Genomic DNA, 23,835 nt, shown 5'->3' on the forward strand with positions numbered 1-23,835 from the left:
CAAAACAGATGGGATGGCAGAGGCTGCTGACGATCGAGCAGACCATGTGACGACATACTGCACTGTATGACTGGCCTGTCCATGTGTCTGTCTGTACTGTATAGACTGGCCTGCAATACTGTATAGACTGGCCTGTCCAGGTGTCTGTCTGTACTGTATAGACTGGCCTGTCCATGTGTATGTCTGTACTGTATAGACTGGCCTGCAAGACTGTATAGACTGGCCTGTCCATGTGTCTGTCTGTACTGTATAGACTGGCCTGTCCATATGTCTGTCTGTACTGTATAGACTGGCCTGTCCATGTGTCTGTCTGTACTGTATAGACTGGCCTGTCCATATGTCTGTCTGTACTGTATAGACTGGCCTGTCCATGTGTCTGTCTGTACTGTATAGACTGGCCTGTCCATTTGTCTGTCTGTACTGTATAGACTGGCCTGCAAGACTGTATAGACTGGCCTGTCCACGTGTAAATCGAGTTGAACTGTTTAAACTCACTCCTCAGTATAAATACCGCCCACCTGACGTAGATTACCAGTAAGACGGTCTTCAAAAAGAAATTGAGATCAGCGATTATACAGAAAGAAATCACTTTATGATACGATGTGGGTGGGTAGGGCTGTGATGTGGGTGGGTAGGGCTGTGATGTGGGTGGGTAGGGGTGTGATGTGGGTGGGTAGGGGTGTGATGTGGGTGGGTAGGGCTGTGATGTGGGTGGGTAGGGCTGTGATGTGGGTGGGTAGGGGTGTGATGTGGGTGGGTAGGGCTGTGATGTGGGTGGGTAGGGCTGTGATGTGGGTGGGTAGGGGTGTGATGTGGGTGGGTAGGGGTGTGATGTGGGTGGGTAGGGCTGTGATGTGGGTGGGTAGGGGTGTGAGAGACCCCAGTAAGAGTAGTCATAACTGAGGTAATGACTAATGGGGATCCTAAATAAACAATAAACAAATTTGCTAGCTTTTTGGTGGCGTAGCTAAAGCGTTATTTATGTTGTTGTCTTGTACATTGGCACGTCAGAGGACCCGACATCAAACCCAGCTTGGGCAAGTAGAGGGAGCGGCCTGCTCTGGTGCCAGATGTTTTCTCGTCTTCTTGACAGGACGTTCGGTAGGCCTATCAGTTACTTGATCAGGTTAGACGCTACATCGTTGTTAGACAGTATTCTGAATAGACGGCAGCTACTGTTGCTACTAGATATTGTCTATAGCCTACTATAATTGGAGAAACGTTAGGGTAGCGGTAGGTAGGTAGGGGTAGGTAGGTGGTAGGTAGTGTCGACCATGCAGTTCACCACCTAGCCACCAGAGGGCGCTGTCACGGGATTGAAACGGACATATATTCACCACGTGGGAAGGTCACAGAGACGCAGTTTGGACTGGAAGAGAGGTCTTGGCGTAAATAACGGCCGCTCGCACGCGTGCCAGCCATGGATGTATTAGGTGCCAGCACAGCCAAAAACAAGGCAGGGGATTGAAATGACTAGGGTGTGTGGGGGGAGAGTCCCGAGTGCCCTGCCAGCTCTGGCCCGGGGGAGTGGGGGGGGGGGGCGGGGGGCGGCACAGAGCCTCCCAAACAAGGCCCGCCATTAACCTCTATTCATTCGGACTTGGGCTCAGGAGACAAAATGTCAGTTTTAGATTGATCAAATTCATGCTTCACCATTTCCTTTTTTTATTTTTATTTTTTTTAATGAATTTTTTGATTCATTGTATATTTTAATTTATATTTTGTAGATTTCTGTATATTCTTCGTCTTTGTACTAGGCCTACATTAATGATATATGTTGATTCTAGTAAGGCACTAAAGAGTCAAATGGCCAGAAGGAAAGAATATGCCGGAACTGAATTGTAGATCATATTCAACATTTATTCAGTATAAAAGCATACAGAACCGATTCAGTCACAGAGAAATGCATTGACATTCAAAGTTCCCTGATCAGACAACATGGTATTCAGTTTGTCCCAGCTTTATAGTTGGTGGTCTGTACCTATATAGTTTCAGTCCAATGGGTTGAGAGTTCTCTCCAACTATGACCTGATACATCCGTGGGAAGTAAGCTTCTTATGGATGTAGACCTACACTTGATCTCCTTCAGAGACCTAACCATAACCAGCTAAGGCATGCACATGTTCTTGTGCCGAGAATAGCTAAGGCCCTTGAGACAGAAAACCTTGTATCAATTAATAATGAATCAAACTAATCAAATTGCTATCTATCTATCTATCTATCTATCTATCTATCTATCTATCTATCTATCTATCTATCTATCTATCTATCTATCTATCTATCTATAAATACATCTATCTATCTATCTATCTATCTATACATCTCTATCTATCTATCTATCTATAAATCTATCTATCTATAAATCTATCTATCTATAAATCTATCTATCTATAAATCTATCAGTGAGGGTGGAAGCGATACTGACAGGTGACGCAATGAAATCTGTGACACACCTCCTCACCTCCCCCCTCTGCCTGGAGCTTGCACCTCCTCACCTCCCCCCTCTGCCTGGAGCTTGCACCTCCTCACCTCCCCCCTCTGCCTGGAGCCTGCTTCAATGCTCCTCCTCACCTCCCCCCTCTGCCTGGAGCCTGCTTCACTGCTATGGCCTTCATGCCCAACACTACTCTTGCAAAATAGATCAATAAAGATAGATATATAAAATACAAACATTTTTCTGTTCAGCGAGTTTACCAAACAGAGACCTAAACACTAACGTGAGGCCACATCACTTCAATAGATCCAGTAGCTCCCGATGGCACACGCTTGTATTAACCGTCTTCACCTTGGATCTCAAGTCTCTCATTAAATGCTCTGCAATGCATTTCAGATATTTGGTGACAGTGCATGTGGGTGAAAGCACATTCCAGAGCCTAATTTCGGTGACATTCCTGATGATTTAGATTGATAATATACGTTTATCAACTGTGCTTCTGACAGTGCAAAGGAAAAGTGCTTCACACGGTCAGTCAGGGTCAAGGCATGCTGTAAAGAACAGCTTTATAAGCTCACACCACAAAGACACAACAAACAAACAAATAAACATACATACACATACAATTAGTTATTTTCTATACAGCACAACTTATATTTATGACCGATTACTCGTTACAATATACATATAGCCTATAGAGTATATGTACAGGTATGCATACCTCGATCATACATAATACTTACAGTATCTATTAAACTCGACTATAAAATTAGTATAATATATACCCTAATATATACTCAGTATATATCTTTGTAAATTTACTTTTTTTTTTTTACTTATTGAGCACACATCGGAGCTAGCAATAACATTTCACTGCACATTAGACCAGTATGATACTGTATATAGGCCTTCTGTATGTGACAAATAAATCTGACTTTGACACACACGCACACACACAGTTCTCATCCAATCAGTAGAGTCCTCTTCCTCTCCTGACCACTTGGCCAGTGATCGAGCCCTGGAGTGGTTACCGCGTGGACAGTATCCATGCCAACTGGGTGGTTGGAAAAACACAGAAGTCATTGACAGCAGTGGCAGCTGGGCCAGAGGGTCTCAACTGCCTCATCCCTGCCTGTGTCATGTGTGCCAGCAAGTGTCTGTTTCAATGTGGCTAAATGCAGTACAGTGCAATATCGTTCAAAAAACAGCAATGGGTAACTGAACTGTTGAAAACCCTTACCAATGCCAGACCAGCTCTGTAATGTGTCTGGGTTCTTCTTTGGACAGAAAGTCTGCTATTTTTAATATTATATGTGAGAATAACTGTAAATCATGATCATGTCTGTAAAGCATGTGTCTAAAGTCTAACAACGGAGCCACTATCTACTGTAGAGCGATATCAGCTGCTAGGAGGTCAGCCAGCTGAGGCCACTCGTACTGAACAGACAGAGGACTGGGGTCAACATTAGGAGAAGGGGCATTCCTAACACGCTCACTGGGCTCAGCGCTGCACTTTCCCAACACAGGTCAATATTACAACATGGGCTACAAATGTGGCAGGTCCATGAGGCTTCTGAACCATCCTGGTGCCACATTGGGAAAACAAACCAGTGTAGCTGTGGTAGGGACAGAAACTAGCTGGCACCAAGACCACCATCATACACAGCTGACGGATTGTAACAGGAGCTGCAGCACTTGGAACCAGTAGCTCTCATTTTCCATTCCGTGTCCAACCATTGAACTCCAATATGCTTGACTTCATATTATTTTGAGATTTCTGGTAATTTTGGATTTATTTTAATCCACTTTAGGTTGTAACTGGTTTAGTGTATCAGACTGACTGTTCTTGATTGTGTGATTATTTGTCAGTCCCTTATTGCTGCTGTAATAATGCAATTTCCCTCTGGGATCAAGAAAGCATCTATCTATCTATCTATCTGTCTGTCTGTCTGTCTATCCAATAACTGTCTCAAACAAGTGTTTTTCGCTTTATACTAAATTTTTCAGAATCAATATTCAATTTGATGTTGGAGAAAGTATAATAAATGTATGATCCAAACCAATGGAGTAAATTAAAATGCTTTAAAGCTCTTATGGCAAACCTGATCACAACAAAATGTAACCTAATTAGCTACCTATTAAAACCTCATCAAGTATCAGTGTCATTCCAGTGTATGATACTGAGACGTGTCTGAGACTGCTGATACCAGTGGATTTAGTGTGAATGACTCTTATAGTAGATCTTTGCCATTGACATTAATACCTTGAACACGAACTCTCTGGGACTTATTGATTCAGTTTTTAATGTCTTTAAATGTCTTTAGACGTCTTTTTTGTTGGTGCCTGGAATATTGTGTGCAATATGCCTGAATATTTATCAGATTTTGAGGATATAGAAGATGACTTAGAATATTATGGACGCCGATCGTAGCGTAGAGAATGTGAGCCGCGAGTGTAGCCTACAGACGGAGTATAGCCAGTTTAGCCTACAGACGGAGTATAGCCAGTTTAGCCTACAGACGGAGTATAGCCAGTTTAGCCTACAGACGGAGTATAGCCAGTTTAGCCTACAGACGGAGTATAGCCAGTTTAGCCTACAGACGGAGTATAGCCAGTTTGCACGCTGTGCGCATGCGTGCTGGAGCAAGTGGGGAAGCTATTTCGTTTCTAAAGACGTTTCTAAAGATCATATTACAGAGGCATGTGAAAAACCACAACAAGCTCTATGTAAGCACAACTAGCGATTCATAAAGACAGATTGATGAAAACAACCGTTTCGCGGCAGAAAATAGTTTTTTTTAGAAGCTGCATTCTCAGTGCCCCGTCCGCCGCCATTACATGAATATAGCCTAGGCTGGGCTACTTGGCTCGCGCTGGATTTTAAAAATTTTCTACAGGCCTCCGAATTACACCAAAGTTATCTCGGTGAGTCAAACAATAAGGTCCAGTTTGTCAAAAACGAGCATTCTCCTTTAATGCTTATATTAATCCATGCATATATTTTACCAAGTATATCCTGAGTCAATCTGCCTCGTTAAATAAAGGTTACTTCAGTACATGTCGCCACGCTGTCCCCACGCTCTCCCCACCTGATGGATTTCCAGTAACCAGCTTTTGGAATGCTGCGTTGCTGCAACACTAGTCCGTGCCAGCAGAGGTCCGAGGTGTCCCTTTGAGGCATCCAAACCACGGGCCTCGCATAGTCTACTCCACATCCCAAGCGCATTGGCCAAGGTCCAAGTGCCATTTACTCCGATTGGTTACAGCTATGCTTCCATGATCTTTCATTGGTTGCGCGAGGACCAATGTAAATGAGTATGCAAATGATAGTTGGCAGGTTAAATCGCTGACTCGAGCGCAGCAGGCGACTGACCTGAAGAGACTGAAGAGGGAGCGAGACGGAAGGAGGGCCTGACGGACCAAGGCACAGGCTACTGGAAACAAACTTGTAATAAACTACTAAGCCGTCTTTCAACATCATTTTGGAGCCTATTTTTTTTACTTCTTCCTATGAGTGCCACAAGGTAAGCACAAATACGCATACTCAAGAAGGAGTTTGCAAAAGCAGGAAGAAATTTTCTAGCTCAATTTAATGCCGACAGGATGCATTAAATTGCATCATATAACAAGTTGAATACTAATTTATGTAGCCCTTGATCCATATCATTTTGTTGCAATGTCATGCTAGAAAAACAGTGACTTCAGCATTAAACATCATAAAGTGGCTAGATACTGTAGCCAACAGACGAATTACTGTATGTGCTGTGCTGGTGTTATCGATTCAATTGTAATAGTAGAATAATCCTAAAATAATTCAGAGACTTAGTGAGAACTCATAAGGATGCTGTAGAATTTCCCACAGGAATTTCCACTAAACGTTCATGAGCAGATATGTAAACTGTGAGCCACAGTATCAAAACGCTAATACAATACATGCTAATGATGTTCTTTGTTTAAATTGAAGTGGCATTCTAGTGGACTCTCTAATCACAAAGCCGCCGAGCTGGTGTGACGATGACAATGTATAGCCTACTGCTAAACCACAGGATGTTAATGGTTGTCTCTCTGTCTCCCCCAGCGTGCTCCAGTTCCTTGCCTCCTCTCCGATGCCGGCCACTGTCATACCAGTCGATGTGGCCATGAGGATCTACATCAGTCACTCTCCGCCCATCCGCAGTTTCCTCAGCTCCTACGAGGACCTGCGGCTCAGGAACCGGGCCAACCAGAACCGCTACAAGCCTCTACGACCCTGCCTCAGCTCCCAGCGCCACCAGGAGACCCCTGGGTCCTGCCTGGGCTGGAAGAGCCCCCAGAAAAAAGACAAGAAGAGGGTGGTGTTTGCCGACTCCAAAGGCATGTCCCTCACAGCCATCCACGTGTTCTCGCAGTCCGACGAGGAAGCGGTGTCGGCCGGGCTGTCCGACCTGCAGTTCGACCTGGCGGACCTGGACAACAGAACCATGGGCCTGAAGATCAGCTCGGTCCGCAGCCTGGCCCTGGACTTCAAACAGCCCGCTGCAGATTACCTGGACTTCCGGAGCCGGCTGATGAAGAATTTTGTTTGTCTGGAGAGCTGCGCCCTCCAGCAGAGGTCGCTGACCGGCACCGTCAAGGTCCGGAACCTGAGCTTCGAGAAGTCGGTCCAGATACGGATCACCTTCGACTCGTGGAGGAGCTCCAGGGACGTGGAATGCACCTACATGAACAATGTCTACGGCTCCCAGGACACCGACACGTTCGCCTTCATCCTTGAGCTGCCGGGCTACACACCACCTCAGAACAGGGTGGAGTTCTGCGTCTGCTTCAGGAACCAGGACCAGACGCACTGGGACAACAACGACAGCAAAAACTACAAGCTCAAACACATAGGCTGGAATGGTGAGGATTTGGCGATACTGCCCCCAGTGGAAAAGGAAAAAACGACAGATTGCAAGAACGGAGTGAAACTACTGGAGATGGAGTTTGACCAGTTTGGAAGTCCTCGGACGTCTAGTGGACACTTTCCTGGGTGGCAAAGCTGGGGCCGCATTGAGAACAGTGCCCCCTATTGGTGAAGTCTGAGAGTGTGAACCAGCGCTGTTCTAGGGCTGGGCTTGGAACCAAGATAGCTTCAATATATATATTAAAAAAAACAGACTGAAAAAGAACTTGTTGTGCATCAGTTAATGAAAAAATTGTATTGCAACAAACTGTCAACCAGAAAACCAGGCATTTGGTACTCTTATATAGCCTAATATAGTGAGGTGCCTTCTCAATATTCTGCCTGTTTTTGAAACAGCCCCATCCCCTTTGAAACTCACAATGAACTATACAATAAATCACCTTCTTACAATTATAGCTCATTTTCAGGGGTGTACGGTATGAAAATGCACTGATTGAGGTCATCCTCCAAATGTGATAGAACTGGCACCAATAATGTGTCCTTCATATTGAAGGGTTTAGTGTTAAGACTGGTGCCATGCAGATCTGAAGAATCAGAATACTGATAATTCAGTGGAATATGAATAGTTGTGTGTGATCTCCCAGGACAGTAAACAGTAAGAGCAGAGAATATGCACATTGTAATTTGCACCTTGATAAAAAAAACAAATACGTTTCATTAAAGACCTTTAGGATGAAAATGAGCACAAACACTTTCCTATGAATCTCCCTGCGCTTGTGTGGTCTATATTCTATTTGCAATGCTGTGCCTAGATGTGCCGTAGGATTGATCAGCAGACATGTTCAGGGAATGGAATGAGTGTGACAAGCTGTCATGAAGGACTAAAGTGAGTCAGTATTATCAGGCTTGTGTCTGTGAGATCATGTATGTTGACATGACGGTGTTGACACTGTATGTTGAGTGTTCTCTGGTTTCTCTCAGTGCAATCAGAGTGGTGAGTGGTGTGTGTGAAAGTGAGCGTGAGTTTAAAATCAGATACCTTCTTTACTGTGAAGGAAGAGAACTATCTGTCTCCCAGTATATGCATGTGTGGATATGTGAATACTTCCAGAAATAAATTTTTATATTGTGCAAAAAAAAACATCAAGACTCCTGGTTGCTTACTTCATCTACACCTCTGTCAGGATTAAGCCTTCATCACATTGTCTTCATCACATTGTCTATTCCCTTATTTCATTGAGCAGTAGCTTCAATGTGTATAGCAGTAGAGAGTAATGTGTCCACCCCCCCCTTCTCCTCACGAGTGACCTTTACCCTTAGCTGCTAGGCTGCAGTAGTATGACACACATCAGCCTCCATGTGCCAGAGCACTGCTGAAACGCCACCTGTCACTGGAGTAGGCTGAAGGATCATTCATTACAGCTAAACAGTTAAATTAAGACAGAGCAACATGAGACTACTTCTCCCCTCCTATCCAAGGCTATGAGAAAGAACCAAGAAAATTAGGTCTCGTTTCCCACGAAATTCAAGTTTGCTCTCATCATTCCAACAGAATACTTCTGGTGCATATCTATTAACTGCGATTGTGTTGATATGCAAAAGCTGGTTACGTTGTGATCAGGATGAACGGATAGTTAGTTGAATGACCGTTGGTCTTTCGTTGAGCATATGTAGATCATCTAAGGAGACCCTCAAATAAACTGTTGCTCAACAGTAATGAGCATTAGATTATTTCAGAGGAATTTTAATGAAATAGTCTTGCTAGCTTCCTATGCCCTGTGAGAATCATATTCAGCAGTAAACAGCAGAATGTCTGTTAGGAATGTCATTCCTCCACAGTGAAGGCCCCAGGAGGTACACCATCTCATCCGCCTGACCCTTAATCATGCCCCCAATCTTATTGACCGATGAAAAACATTCTTTGAAAGCAATTTCCTGGAATGATGATAGAAAAATTCAGTTCTCCACTATTCAGGTGACCACAATGAAATTGAACATCCTTGTGAATTCAAAAGGCATTCCTAGTCTGTAACAAAACAAAAACAAAGGAAATCGACTCCTCGTGGCGAGACACCAGCCACAAAGAATGCAGTAGGCGTCACGTGTTGAGGCCGTTCAACATCAGTTAAATATTTATGATTAACACACAAACCTCTCAGGTGACCCTCATTAGACCCACGTGTAAACTGTTGTGGTTTACAAGGTTATCGGGCCTCTACAGGTTTCTTTGAGCCTGTTCTGCTACAGTAAGTGCTTACTGTGCTTTGTCGGCTTTGTTGTACGATTCACTTAAATATCATATTATAGACTACAGGGATAGCAAACACATAATGGCCAACCATGTAGGTAACTTCTCTGTAACTATTTGTGCACTCTACTGTTAGTCATGTCTCTCTTATAAAGTATTTAGCCCATGTTTACTGCTCTGTATATGTTCTTAGCCAATAGACAAACATTGTCCAGAAGCTTGCTCGATCGCCTCGTTGAGAGGGGTCAGGGAAGAATTTTTACACCTCACTTTTCTGGCCCCCGGGTGAAACTGTTTTTTTTTGCAGTGGAATATGTAGGGATGGGACCTATGCCCCTCCATTGCTCTCCGTAAAGCGCATTGTGTTGCCTCTGTGTATGAAATGCTCTATACAAATAAAGTTTGATTTGATCAACAGTTTATAAAGTTTATGACCTTTAAAGTTCATTTCTGTTATCAAAACAAGATCCAGGCGCTGTTTGAACACTACAAAATGTAATATAATACAAAATAATCTGTGGTATATGGCTTAATCTACGGCAAAATATTCCTGCAATTGTAGTTTGTTCTAGCAAATGGCCAAATACTTTAATCATGCTGTGTAGGCGTCCATTTCACTCTGCTGAGTGCGAAGCATGATCAGAGATGCAGTGCTGGCAATACTGCAATAGATAACCTTCAACCTTAAGCTCAGTGATAATTACACACCCATAGATAAAGCAAGTACTAAGACCCTGAGGGAAAGTGTATGATTATTTTCTGAAGTATTTTCTGACACCAAAAACCACTTGTTTTTCAGACTAGGTGTTGATCTACTCCAGCCCTCCAACATGCATCTTACTTGCTCTGTCACTCAAAAGCTGGACCAGCTGAAGTGTTGCCGAATCCAATTGATTACCACTGAGTCATGTAAAATGCTACTTTTTGCATTCCATTACAGTAACTCAACCCCCTCCCCCCACAAATTAGTTTTTGCCCACCCCAAAACACCTTACTAAAGCTGGCCCTGCTCAAAAGTCCTCATTACCCCTCCCCCAGGCATACAGTACAGGTACAGCGCATGTGTGAACCTGGTGATGAACCACATGTTTTATTACGGCACGTGTCGAGCTGCAGGGCTGACGGAGGGACCATGCCTTCTCCACCAATCAGCATAGAGGCGGAAAGACCAACGACGTCAATAGAACCATTTCCGAGGGAGCTGATGCGAGAGTTTGGCCTTCGACACTTCAGCCACACCCGGGTTGATTGACCGGAGGGAGGCATGGACTAGTTTGGGCCAATCTGAGATGGCCTGAATTGATGGCTCAAGGATGGTCAGAGTTAGAACACGCTTGATACGGTCAAGTTCTGCCACCTCGATATGGCCTGGACCTGACGGGCAAAAAGGTGGGGGCACAGGCCAGACTGTGACTGCCCGTTTGTTTTAGAGAGTCCCACCTATAGGCTATATAGAGTACAGTATACAGTGTGAAAAGCATTACTTTTTTTGGGGGGGGGGGGGGGTCAGGAAATCATGTGTGTAGATTTTTAGTAGATTTAACACTAACACTTTTGCATTTAATCTTTGTAAATTCACTATTGTGTGTCTGTTTTTTTTATTTTTATAAATAAAACATTTTCATCTTTTTTTAAATTTTGGTCCCTGCTTTCTTCTGAGCCAGGCTATTAGAGGGTACGGCAGCACTTTAGACTTTGAATGGACAAGGTGAGAGAGAGCAGAGAGAGTGGATAAGTTAGTTAGAGTGGGTAGGTTAAAGGTCTAAGACTAGAAGTAGGTTAAAGGTCTAAGACTAGAAGACTAGAGTCCAGCCACTTCAGCTCTGCTGGGTCTGCTCAGGTGGCTGCAGCACCCATTCATTCCCAGTGCTCATGACAAAATGGATGTGTGTTAGGGGGGACAACATATGATGCATGTTTTCTGCCCTGTCACAAATGCATCAAGTTTTCTGTCCTGGCACTAATCCTTGTTGTCATTACTGTAGGGCAAGCCTCAGCAGAGATGGACTGATGAATTCGCTTGACAAAGCAGTGTGTCTGTTCTCCTTCCAACTCTCTGCTTTAGTTCAGACTACTGACTTCGATTTAGTGGTTATTCTTAATTCATATTTCTGTCATGCTAAAAAAGGGGCCATTGCAAACAGCTGGAGAGCAACAGTGGTTAACCATGCACACATTGGGAATAGATCACAGGCTGGTCAGTCCGCTAGGGCCTTCAAACCCTCGGATTAAATAGACTAGGAGCTCAGGGTAGGCATAGAGAGGGGGGCTGGAGACCCAGGCCTGGCCCCTCCTCCCTCTCACTCCCTCCCCATCCATTAGCCTCCCATTTCTGCCCCAAAACTATTTTGATACAGTCTGAAAAAAAAGAAACAAATGAGTTCCTGTTTCAGTCTGGTTCTGGTTTCCATAGTGCCTAGTGTCATCTGGGAGTTTGTGTTTGTATTTGTGTCTGTATGTGCATGTATGTGTCTGTGTATTTGTGTATACATGTACATGTGTGTGTGTGTGTGTACTGTATATGCATGTGTGTGTGTGCGTGTGTGTAAATGACCAGCAGTGCTGACAAGGTTCCCTCCAGGCTCAGTAGTGTTTCCTCCTGCCTGGCCTGAGCAGTAAACCGTGTTGAGGGAAGGAACGGCTCGGTGTTTTGTCATACAGGAATACCGGAAAGTATTCACACCCCGTTACGTTTTACATATTTTGTTATGTTACAGCCTTATTCCAAAATGGATTTTTTTTTAAATTGGGTCAAGAATCTACACACAATACCCCATAATGACAGTCAAATTTTTGCCAATGTATTAAAAATAAATACATAATAAAACATCACATGTACATAAGTATTCAGACCCCTTGAGGCAGCGATTCCAGCCTCAAGTCTTCTTGGGTATGACGCTAAGTTTGTCACACCTGTATTTGAGGTATTTTTCTCTGCAGATCCTCTCAAGCTCTGTCAGGTCAGTTGGGATGGCGCGTCATACCTGCACAGCTATTTTCAGGTCTTTCTAGAGATGTTTAATCGGGTTCACGTCTGGTCTCTGGCTGGGCCACTCATTAACTTCCATACAGTAGACTTTCCCCGAAGCCACTCCTTCATTGTCTTGGCTGTGTGCTTCGGGTCGTCGCCCTGTTGGAAGGTGAACCTTCACCCCAGTCTGAGGTCCTGGGCGCTCTGGAGAAGGTTTTCATCAAGGATCTCTCTGTACTTTGCTCTGTTCATCTTTCCCTCTATCCTGACTAGTTTCGTACTTCCTGTCGTTGAAAAACATCTCAAGAGCACGATGCTGCCACCACCATGCTTCGCCGTAGGGATGCCGACTGATGAGCGGTGCCTACTTTCCTCCAGACGTGATGCTTGGCATTTGGGCCAAAGAGATCAATCTTGGTTTCATCAGACCAGAGAATCTTGTTTCTCATGATCTGAGAGTCTTTTAGGTCCCTTTTGGCAAACTCCAACTGGGCTGTCATGTGCCTTTTACTGAAGAGAGGCTTCCGTCTGGCCACTCTACCATAAAGGCCTGATTGGTGGAGTGCTTCAGAGATGGTGATTGTCCTTCTGGAAGGTTCTCCCATCTCCACAGTCAGATTCAGAGTGACCATCAGGTTCTTGGTCACCTCCCTGACCAAGACCCTTCTCCCCCAGTTGCTCAGTTTGGCCGGACGGTCAGCTCTAGGAGGAGTCCTGGTGGTTCCAAACTTCCATTTACAAATGATGGAGACCACTGTGCTCTTTGGGACCTTCAATGCTGGAGAATCTTTTTTGTACCCTTCCCCAGATCTGTGCCTCGATACAATCCTGTCTCAGAGGTCAACAGACAATTCCTTTGACTTCATGGCTTGGTTTCTGCTCTGACATGCACTGTCAACTGTGGGGCCTTATGTACTGTAGACTTGTGCCTTTCCAAATCATGTCCAATGAATTGAATTTACCACAGGTGGACTTCGATGAAGTTGTAGAAACATCTCAAGGATGATGAGTGGAAACAGGATGCACCTGAGCTCAATTTTGAGTTGAGTCATAGCAAAGGGAGTAAATACTTACTGTATACACATACATATACACTTTTTTTTTTTTTTAGCAAATACATTTGCTAACATGTCTAAAACACTTTTTTTCACTTTGTAATATGTATTGTGTGTAGATTTTTGAGGAAAAAAAGGCTGTAACGCCAACATGTGGAAAAAGTGGTGAAAAAGTGAAGGGGTATGAGTACTTTCCAGATGCACTGTACAGTAGCTTCCACTTATTCTGTCCAACCACTTGTGGAGACTGAGAATTAACCTGCTTGGTTTAAACTTGCTGTCTAAAACCTGTTCTCTCAGTCCATTACCCTAACCCTAACAACAAGAGTTGGCAAATGTGATAACGGCAGCCATGTGGCAAAATAATGCCACACAATAGAAACCATGTAAATGGTAATAGCTTCAGTTCAAGCCTTCAGTAGAACACAGCGCATAGAGCAGCTTCAGTCTCACTGATGATAACTGTTCCCTGAGTCATGTAACTGGTACAGGGGTATTCACTGTGTACATTATGGCTGTAACAATATCCCGGGGATTTACCAGGTCTTTTCACTCTATCCGGCTGATATCACACGACACAGATGGTAAGACTGTCAGACCCCAGCTCTAATACATGAATCGTGAATCGTTTCTATTCGATTCTATTCGATTCTATTCTAACCAGCAGAGACAGTCTTGCTCAGGAAAGAAAGCCCATAGCAGCTGCAGTATGCAGTGTTCCCTTCCCTACATGTGTGCTGTCTGTCTGTCTGTCTGCCTGAGTCAACACCACATGGATGTTGCATTCCTGACCGTCAGCGTCTGAGTGAAAGACAACACTGCCCTACTAGACCTCACTAGACCTCTGGGAGAATTTCCGGAGTGCACCCAATGCACCCTATCTTTTATTTTTATTCTGTAAAGCGCTGTGTCACATTTGCTTGAATGAACATGTGCTATATTAATCTTGTGATGCCATATGTACTGTACACTACAGTACAGACTCACAACTCAGTCCGCATGGGTTCTTGACCTGAGATATATTTACAGTACCTAAAGGAATATATAGGTAGAAGTCTACTTCTTGAATTGTGTTGAAATCAAACGGACCCTAACCATGCGCTACACCCATGTATCATTTGACCTCCGCTGGTGTAGAGCTGGTTCTGCCTCCAAGTAACCTGCATTTCACCATCTGGCAGCCTAGTCACATTTTATTAGAGGGATGGGGTATTCCTGTCAGGTGATTGATGGATATTTTACTGCGGTAAGGTGATGATGGCTGCTGCCACACAGCGTCCATGCTGCTGTCACACAGCGTCCATGCTGCTGTCACACAGCGTCCATGCTGCTGTCACACAGCGTCCATGCTCTACCATCATGATCTCACCCTGCTGAGACTAGGGAAGGGGGGGGGGGGAGGGAGGGAGGGAGGGAGAGGGGGATATGGAGCAGGGTCAGGGCCAGAAGGTGGAAGTGAGAGAAGGAGAAAAGTGGAGGGAAAGCCTTACTATTCATAGAGCGTTTTCACCTACAGCTTGACAACCCCACACCTGGTTGCTCTGCTATAGATATCTCCTCTGTTGTCAAGTTGACCGTAGCATCTCAGATCTGGAACAGCTGAATTCAGCTTCTACTGTATACAGTATCATTCATACATCTAGGCTGAAGTCATATGGAGGGTCAGGAGAGGGTTAGTGATTTGTCCAAGGGTGGATATGAGTGGTTATTTTTTTTTATTTTGGTTACATCATGGTGATTATTTACATTCTCTTGCCTCCATGGGTTCATTTTCCTTATTTGAATCATTAGCAGAAAGGTGATGAGGGGAGAGCTGAAGAGGTTGAGTTTGGGCTCATTCTTGATAAAAGACTGCAGCAACGTGAGTCCTGTCAACACAGAGGGCCTTTCTGTGACTACAATTCAAGAGTACACCCCCACAACCCCTAACACACACACACACACACACACACACAACCCCTAACACACACGCACACACACACACACACACACGCACACACACACACACACACAAACGCGCACACACACACGCACACACACGCACACACGCACCCCCCCACAACCCCTAACACACACACACACACACACACACACACACACACACACGCACACACACACACACACACACACACACACACACACACATGCACTCATATTTACAGCTACAGCCCAGCCAAGGTGTGCTTTACATAATTACATTGCATTACATAATAATAACGCCTTTATAAACTGCACAAGCAAGCTGGGTCACCATCACTCATTACACAACGTTAGCATGTCACTGACTACCGCAACACCATGACACTGGTTTGCTAGCTCACAGAGGGCAGCAAGAAAGTTTATTCACTCCTGCTGGTTCTTGGTCATCTTCCCCACCATTGACCAGTTATTAAAATGTATAAAAAAAAGCGTTACTGTACAGCGACTAGCCACCGTTCAGAAGTGGGATTCTGTTGCATTTCAATGTGACTGTGCCTCATACTGTACAGAGACACAGCCAATAATACATTAGTTGAGTGAAAAGCTGAATATGAAGATGAAATAAAACTCAAGGTTAAATAAAACATGGCCCCAGGTTCCTGCCAGCAATGGGGCAGCAGCACCTCCAGTAGCTGTACAGTGTGTGTGTGTGTGTGTGTGTGTGTGTGTGTGTGTGTGTGTGTGAGAGAGAGTGTATTTTAGGCTATCCTATGAATAAACTAGTCTGGGTCCATTCCAGCCCAATTTGAACTGGGGATCCACCCGCTGCACACCGCACAAAGGAGAACATTGTCGATGGCTCTCCCACGTAAAATCTTTCAAAGTATAAGCAGTGAACTGAACTCAGAACCAATCCTAGAGGGACACGCTGCCAGGGTCATCGGGGCAGAGGGTTAAGTGGAGGATGCGCTGTTTCATAGGGAAGGCGCTGCTGGTTGGATCTGTGTGCTGATTGGATCGGTGTTCTGGTTGGACCTGTGTGCTGATTAGACCTGTGTGCTGATTGGATCAGTGTGCTGGTTATCTGTGTGCTGATTGGATATGTGTGTTGATTGGATCTGTGTGCTGATTGGATCAGTGTGCTGGTTGGACCTGTGTGTTGGTTGGATCTGTGTGCTGATAGGATCTGTGTGTTGGTTGGATCTCTGAAGTGTCACGACAGCAAGTGTCCATTTGAAAAGCGTACCAGTAAAGATCCCAGCATGTCTGAGGGCACAGCTCACTCCCGCTCTCAACGTCTGAGGTTCTCCTGGAGAGGGATGGCGATGTCGTCACACCGTGGCTGCATGACATGTTTGTTGGTGCTGTTTGTGTGCTCTCATGGACCAAAACAAGGTGACCAAAGGTGGCTGGCTCTTCTGGTATGTTGGGGGTAAATAGTAAATGGACTGCACTTATATAGCGCTTTTATCCAAAGCGCATTACAATGGCCTCTCATTCACCCATTCACACACACAATGCTAGCCTGCTCATTGGGAGCAGTTTGGGGTTCAGTGTCTTGCCCAAAGACACTTCGACATGTGGACAGGAGGAGGCGGGATTCGAACCGCCGACCCTACAATCCGCTCTATCACTGAGCCACAGCCGCCCCCTGGGTCAGCGTGGGCCTTGTGTCTTTTCTAAATGAAGTGGATCGAGAGGAGAAAAGAGTGAAGAGGAGAGGACAGAAGAAGAGAAGAAGACAATAGAGAAGAGAAATATTCCTTTCTTCTAATCTGCTCTGTTTATTCCACCACCTATCAGAACACACAGCACCACTGTTGCCTTTTAAAATTCTGCTTGTGTAACACAGCTGTCCGCAACTGCCTCCTCACACTATGGTGTAAATCTATCAAACACCAAACCACTGCTGGGCTGCATAAGACTTTCCTTTCCGACAGACAAAGCCAAATTCAGTGCTGTGTGGTAGAAGCAACAGGGGCTTAATAAGCCAGTCTGGTGTGTGTGTGTGTGTGTGTGTGTGTGTGTGTGTGTGTGTGCGTGCGTGTGTGTGTGCGTGCGTGTGTGTGTGCGTGAGAGAGTGCAAATGTATGAATGTACAAGTGCGTTTATGTGAAAGCATTTGTGTGTGCGTGTTTGCATTTGTGTGTATTTTGTTTTCCTCCGAGTGTGAGCGGGTGCACGTACGTATAGGGGGCGGGGTCTCACGCATAGGGGGCGGGGTCTCACGCTGGCTACAGTACATCGAGTTCTTGATGCAGGAAGAACGGAACGTCCTACAATAGTCATGCTATAGCTCTGCCTTGCGGGCCTGTGGCCTTTCATGAGTACTGGGGTGCAGCCAGTTTCCATACTGCCACAACCACAGCCAAGGCTGAGAAGGAGAAGTGTTTTTTCCCCTCTGAAACATGCTTCAGACAGAAAGAAACAGCCAGACACAGTTGAGGCATTAGCATCTGGTAGCAAAGATAAGATTCAACTGTGCTTAATCATGGTGGCTGTTGACTCTGCAGAAACAGCAATGCACATTTCTGGAGGATCCCAAAATGTTGCTTTTATTAGCTTGAAATAGAATAGAATAGAATAGAACTTTATTGTCCACCGAGGTGGAAAATTGTCTTTGGCTCACCATACACAAAAAAAACAACAACATAAGAAGCCAAAAGGCAGTTAATAAGACAAAATACGTGAGTGTGAGTTCTGAACACAGAGTAGTGAGTGAATCAATGACATTGAACCTCAGCGTCATCCATCACATTGCTGTCTGTGTGTGTGTGTGTGTGTCTGTGTGTATGTGTGTCTGTGTGTCTGTGTGTGTATGTGTGTCTGTGTGTCTGTGTGTGTATGTGTGTCTGTGTGCGTGTCAAGCTCACAGTCTGGTTCTTTGTTAAACACCAAGATCAGATCAACAGGATCACATGAGGCCAGTGCGTGAAACATTAAAAACACATCGATCCCCTCCAAGCTGTCTCACCCCCTCATCCTCACAACAAACAGAGCACAGTGGAACACCGGGCGACCCCGTGGGATGTGATCCCTGTGAACCGGCTGAGTGGGCGGAGCTCTGTCACCATAGCTCCAGCGTCATATACTGTAAAGAGAGAGAGTTGCGACACTCTTTGATCTCTCCGCCACTCATGTTGAGGTTCTAAAAGTAATCTGGCTGAACTGAATGGTCTCTCTAAATGGTCTCTCTAGCTTCAGCTTCACTGACGATAGTCCCTGCGTGGACTCAAACGTTTGCATTTGTTATTGATCCCTACTAAATCTACTAACCTTTTGATAAGACTGAGTCTGGTTATCTTTTTGTGTGCAAGTCCTCTTTTCTTGCTTTATGACTATTGTACCTGACCACTGCACCAAAGACAAAACCAACGCTAGGACTGATGTCAAGTGCACAGCTCTTGTCCTGCTATTTTCTGCCCAGCTCCACACACACAACAGTGTAACTTATGATAGAGGACCAACCCTGATAGAGGACCAACCTTGATAGACCCATAGAATTACAATTAACAAATCAATGTGAATTAAAGGCACAGTACGCGGTTTGGCTCAGAAGCACTTTTTGTTATATTTTTTTGCAATTTTCATTACATCCCGACAGCTATCAATAGTGTTCTGACACAATTAAATACATCCATAATCAGTGGAAGTCACAGGACTGTAATGCGTGTCCGAATGGTAAATGGACTGCACTTAGTCTTTTTATCCAAAGCGCTTTACAATGAAGGCTTCTCATTCGAGTTGTTGATACTGTAGGAAATTGAACATTTTGTTTCTCCTCCAGAAAATGAGAAGGGGGAATATGAGTCAACCAGTCATTTTGCAGATGCTTCATCGAATCTGTTGTCACCTTCAGCATGGTCACATGGTTTGGCTCACTCACATCCTTCAGCCAGACCATCCTGGAGGAAGTCGTACGGGTCAAATAATGGGAGCAAAACGAAAGCCGCTTAAATGACAAGAGGACCAATCATATCATCTGAACTGAGTACCATCTGGACCTACAGTAACTCTTTCACTTCTCCAGACCTAATAGGCCCTGAAACAGCTTTGTGCCTCAAGCTTTTAAATGAATGAGCTTATGAATCGCTTGTTGAATATTATATTATGTAATTGTATTCCAGTGGACTTTCTCTCTCATCCCTCCCTCTCTCATACAACCTATTGTGCCTTTTATTTCCTTCCTCAGAGAACTGTACTACTGTGACTGGTAAAGACTGTCTTTCAAAAACAGAGGCCTGACAACAGTTCTCAATCAATCTTCCATATTCTGCCAAGAGAACTGTTGATGGACCTGGTTGAACTTGAAAACACACACAAGTTGTTTGAAAGACAACAAATCCTGATTTTTGATACAATAAAACGTTTATTGCTGAGGACGAGACAGTGATTTCCAAGTGGTACAAATAAATAAAAACATCAAACATGGTTGGTCAACGGTTACAACACACCTCTGGACTACAGCCAGATGCCTCAACACACGCAATGAAAACCTCAAAGAGTTTTAACCCCCCAAAACACGGCTGCACATTCTAGCACTTTCTAGTTCTGCGCTTTTCATAGAGCAGACTTTCAAATGACATAATATGGCATTGACACCAAAACGTGAACGTCAGATAGATCACTGTCGGACTGTAGATAACATAAATACAGACAATAAATATGTGTATTGGGCATTGCTATCCTAATGTGTGCAGGACAAATTTATGTATAGACCCTTTTCCCAGCAGCCACTTTGACATGTCAAAACAGGGTAAACACAGGTGTAACTAATAATATTAATTATGGCCCTGTTCCATTTATGCTGTGATGTGCATGCTGGCTGACACACTTAAATTAATGATGGTCCCTTTATTTTAATTAATTACACCCGTGTTTACCCTGCTGTTACAGTACATGCCAAAATGGCTGCTAGGAAAGGGGCCGATAGACTGCAAACTATAGGTTTGCTGTTTTGAGTGCAGTTTTCATTCAGACCAGAGACGACAGATTACTGTAGTTTCTTTTTGAAAAGAGAGAACGTATATGGCTGAACAGGCTTGAAAACATGACATGATGAAATTAATAATGAGACAGCCTTCAACCTCAGGCCACCGATGTGTCAAACACATTCTCCATCAACTCTGTTTGTAGACACTGGCAGTGACAGAGCCGCGGCAGAGCAGAACAGAGCAGTTATTGCTCACCCTGTCCTACACACGACTCTGTATTACTGTACATGAACGCTGGGGCCACGACTTCAAAGCTTATCTAAAACCCCTCAAGGGATTCAAAGAAAGGACAGATGAGTTCAACACTATATGGACCTATGCTGTTTACTGGGACCTTTACCCAGACCTTGTTCTGTTTGCCTTACCTTAATAGTCTGCGGGAATTGGACCATAACACAACAAAACTCTAAATAAACCAAATACAATACAGACCTACTGTATGACCTGACACAGCGCTGGCCTCTGGCTACTGAAGAAGAGCGAGAGAGATTCTCGTCATAGTCGTATGAAACTTATTTTCTGCTGCTGCTGTCCACTGACAGACAGGCAGCAATGTCAAAAACAGAACTGGATCATTTTCATGAGACAATCCATATCTCGTGATCCAACGGCTAACGTCTTTAACCAGCAAAGCCTTTTAGTTTCTCATTATATCAGTGTTTAACAAATCAAGCAAAGAGGAAAAAGAGTGGGAGAGAGAGAGAAACAATTAAGTACATGTTTTGAGCTCACAGGAGCTCACATCTGACCATCTATCGAGCATCACAGGGGAACTGTTGTTGGTCTAAAACGTGTCGGAAGGATTTGAACGATCCCTCGTGTCTTAGTTCATGGAAAGGTTTATGAAAGGTTCTCTAAATGTCTCAGGCAGGCAGGACATCAGCCAAACCTGTCCCTGAGGACGAGACGTCGTTCAAACCTAGATCACCACTAGAATGTATCTAAGGCACATCTGATTTACATCTGACATTTTAGCATTCTAGCAGGTCCTTTGTAAAGTAAATCAAGTTCCCCCCACCTACTTCTCGACAGTATTGCCTATAGTGTTTGTCCCAGGGGTTTGGGAAGGGGGGGAAGGGGGGGTGGGGGTGGGGGAAGTCATTCGAGGCCGAAGCCCTCTGCGTTGGAGATGGCGATGGTCAACTTGTGTTTGAGTTCCTTCCTGCCTCGGTATGGAGGCAGACAGATCTGGTTGAAGCACGTGTGGGAGATGGGCAACCTAGAGAAGGATGAGAGGGAGAGAGACTATTGGTCAAACAGTAGAAGGATATCCGCAGTTTCTGCTCCCAAGGTGCTTTAATAACGTACAACGTTTCGACCGACAGTACAAGGTCTTCGTCAGGTATATTAACCAGAATGTGTGAGAGGGTGGGGATACTATATATACACATAGGGGAGGAAGGAGCCAGGTCCAATGTGGGACCGTTGTCAATTGGATAATTAAGACATGCAATCAACTTTAATATCATTTTGACCGGACTGAAAACGTACCATAGCGGACACTATTATAAAAAGTAAACGCATAGTACACTGTGAGCAACAATAGCCTATCATCATTTAGAAACACAGTGATAGAAGGCTTCCCACTTAGCTCACATGTTGTGGACTGCAAACATTTAGGCCAATAGGTTGTATACATAAGGATGCTAACTGAGAGTTATAAAAATGGTTTAATGTCAAATTCCTCATTTAAACCAAAAAAAGCCATTGTGTTGAGTGTAGATGTGATATGCAACAAAAGTTGAAATATTAGTGGTCAGAGAATCAATGCTGCTGACAATGGGTCTACACAAGAGAGGTGTGGTCTGGCCTTTATGTACTTAGGAAGGGTGTATAAAACAGGAGTCACAGGATATTAGTTTTTCATAAATTCAAATTCATTTTTACTAAGATCACCACTGTCTAACCAACCTTTCAGTTTATAATGGACAGCAGTGTTGAACTGGCTAGTAGGGTCAGATGGAAGTTTCTTGTAAAATGTGTCTCTTGATTTCACAGTAGTCGGAAAGATTCTGAATGGCACCACCTTTGTCTGCAGGAAGAACAATCACCATTTTGTCTTTAGACAATTCCACCCGGGCCACCCTTTCAGCTTCTGACATTGTTGTTCAAGTTAGTTCACTAGGCTATGCATTTTCAGCAAAGCTTTTGCAATTTCTCTGTTCAGCATTCACACCCATTTTCTGCAGGAAATGTATTTTTTTCTAGTAATATGTTTTTATGTGTTGTAAATAAATATTGTTAATATTTATTGTTAATATTTATTTACCCAAGAACTCGTTTCACCTCAGCTCTGTGTAGAGAAATGCACCGATATAACAAACATGGATATCTACGCTGCTAACAAACGCCTTGCCGTCTATGACGGCACTGTCGACACCATGCATCTGTGACATGCCGTCCCCGAGACAACACTAGTAGTTTTGGGGGGCCTACCACCCCCCCTGAAAAAAATCCTTGGGGAAACACACTCCTCACGTACCGCGCAGGGGGACGGTACGAGCGACAGTCCTGCTGTAGCCTGCTATACCGCAGGGCAGCTGCCAGAGAGAGAAAATAACTCATCCTCAGATTTCTGTCCATTGGGAAAAATATTTTTTCCAGCAGATGTCTCAGTTACAGTCCATACAGCAACTAGGAAAGCAGTTCTGTGATTACACGCGTGGTATTTATTCAGTTTAGTTAGAGAAATTCTCCACGATGCTCTAAGCAGTCAAACACCGAAGTGTTTTGGTTGTCATCACGGACGATCTGTCCATGGGTAAAAAATATTTTTTCCAGCAGATGTCATAGTTTCAACAATATTGAACTAGGAAAGCAGTTTCGTCGTTGGGATTTATTTCATTTGGATCAATCAACGTGATTGCTGAACAAGGAAGCTTTTTTTACACAGTGAATTTAAACATAGTGCCGTTGAAATAAAACTTTGCCAGTAGGCTCCCTACTCACAGACCTGCAAACTCTTGAGTAGTGAAAAAGGTGACAACAAACAAAATCAAAACCCTCTAGATTCACTTCAACTACCCTGTTTGACATAACAAAGGTGACAAGTTTGCAGGTGTGTACTCAGCCAATCAGACATGTTCAGTGTTGCTGCCCACCCACTAAGTACCATTGTAGTGGAAACATTGAATTGCTTTCAGGTAGGGACAATAGAACAATGGAAGGTTACTCTAGGCCAGACTGAAAGTCTGGGGTGTGTCGACCTCCTGGAGAGGTCATCCTGTTATAAATGAGGTGAGCACAGCTAGGGGTTTTGCATGTGAAAGGTTGAGGGAGGTAGAGTGAAACTGGGACAAGGCTGAGGATAACAATTTGCTGTCTCACCTCT

At 44.3% G+C, this 23,835-nt stretch overlaps 2 protein-coding genes across 2 annotated transcripts in view; one reads left to right on the top strand and one right to left on the bottom strand.

Moving 5' to 3' along the window:
• Positions 1 to 5,819: 5,819 nt before the first annotated feature.
• LOC311329645 (protein phosphatase 1 regulatory subunit 3C-B-like) lies at positions 5,820 to 8,443 on the top strand. The gene is made up of 2 exons (XM_084461533.1): positions 5,820 to 5,958; positions 6,513 to 8,443. The coding sequence occupies exons 1-2, from the start codon at positions 5,945 to 5,947 to the stop codon at positions 7,486 to 7,488; spliced, it is 990 nt and encodes a 329-aa protein (XP_084317659.1). The 5' UTR covers positions 5,820 to 5,944; the 3' UTR covers positions 7,489 to 8,443.
• Positions 8,444 to 21,602: 13,159 nt separating this feature from the next.
• Positions 21,603 to 23,835, bottom strand: part of LOC311327583 (putative E3 ubiquitin-protein ligase HECTD2) — a gene marked incomplete at both ends in the record, with an annotated part of 31,415 nt that continues 29,182 nt past the window's right edge. Inside the window, one exon of the mRNA XM_084460671.1 lies at positions 21,603 to 21,723. Within this exon, the coding sequence (XP_084316797.1) occupies positions 21,603 to 21,723 (121 nt within the window). The remainder of the gene's footprint in view (positions 21,724 to 23,835) is intronic.

This window comes from Borostomias antarcticus (genome assembly GCF_949987555.1).
Source record: "Borostomias antarcticus genome assembly, chromosome: 2".
NCBI lineage: Eukaryota > Metazoa > Chordata > Actinopteri > Stomiiformes > Stomiidae > Borostomias > Borostomias antarcticus.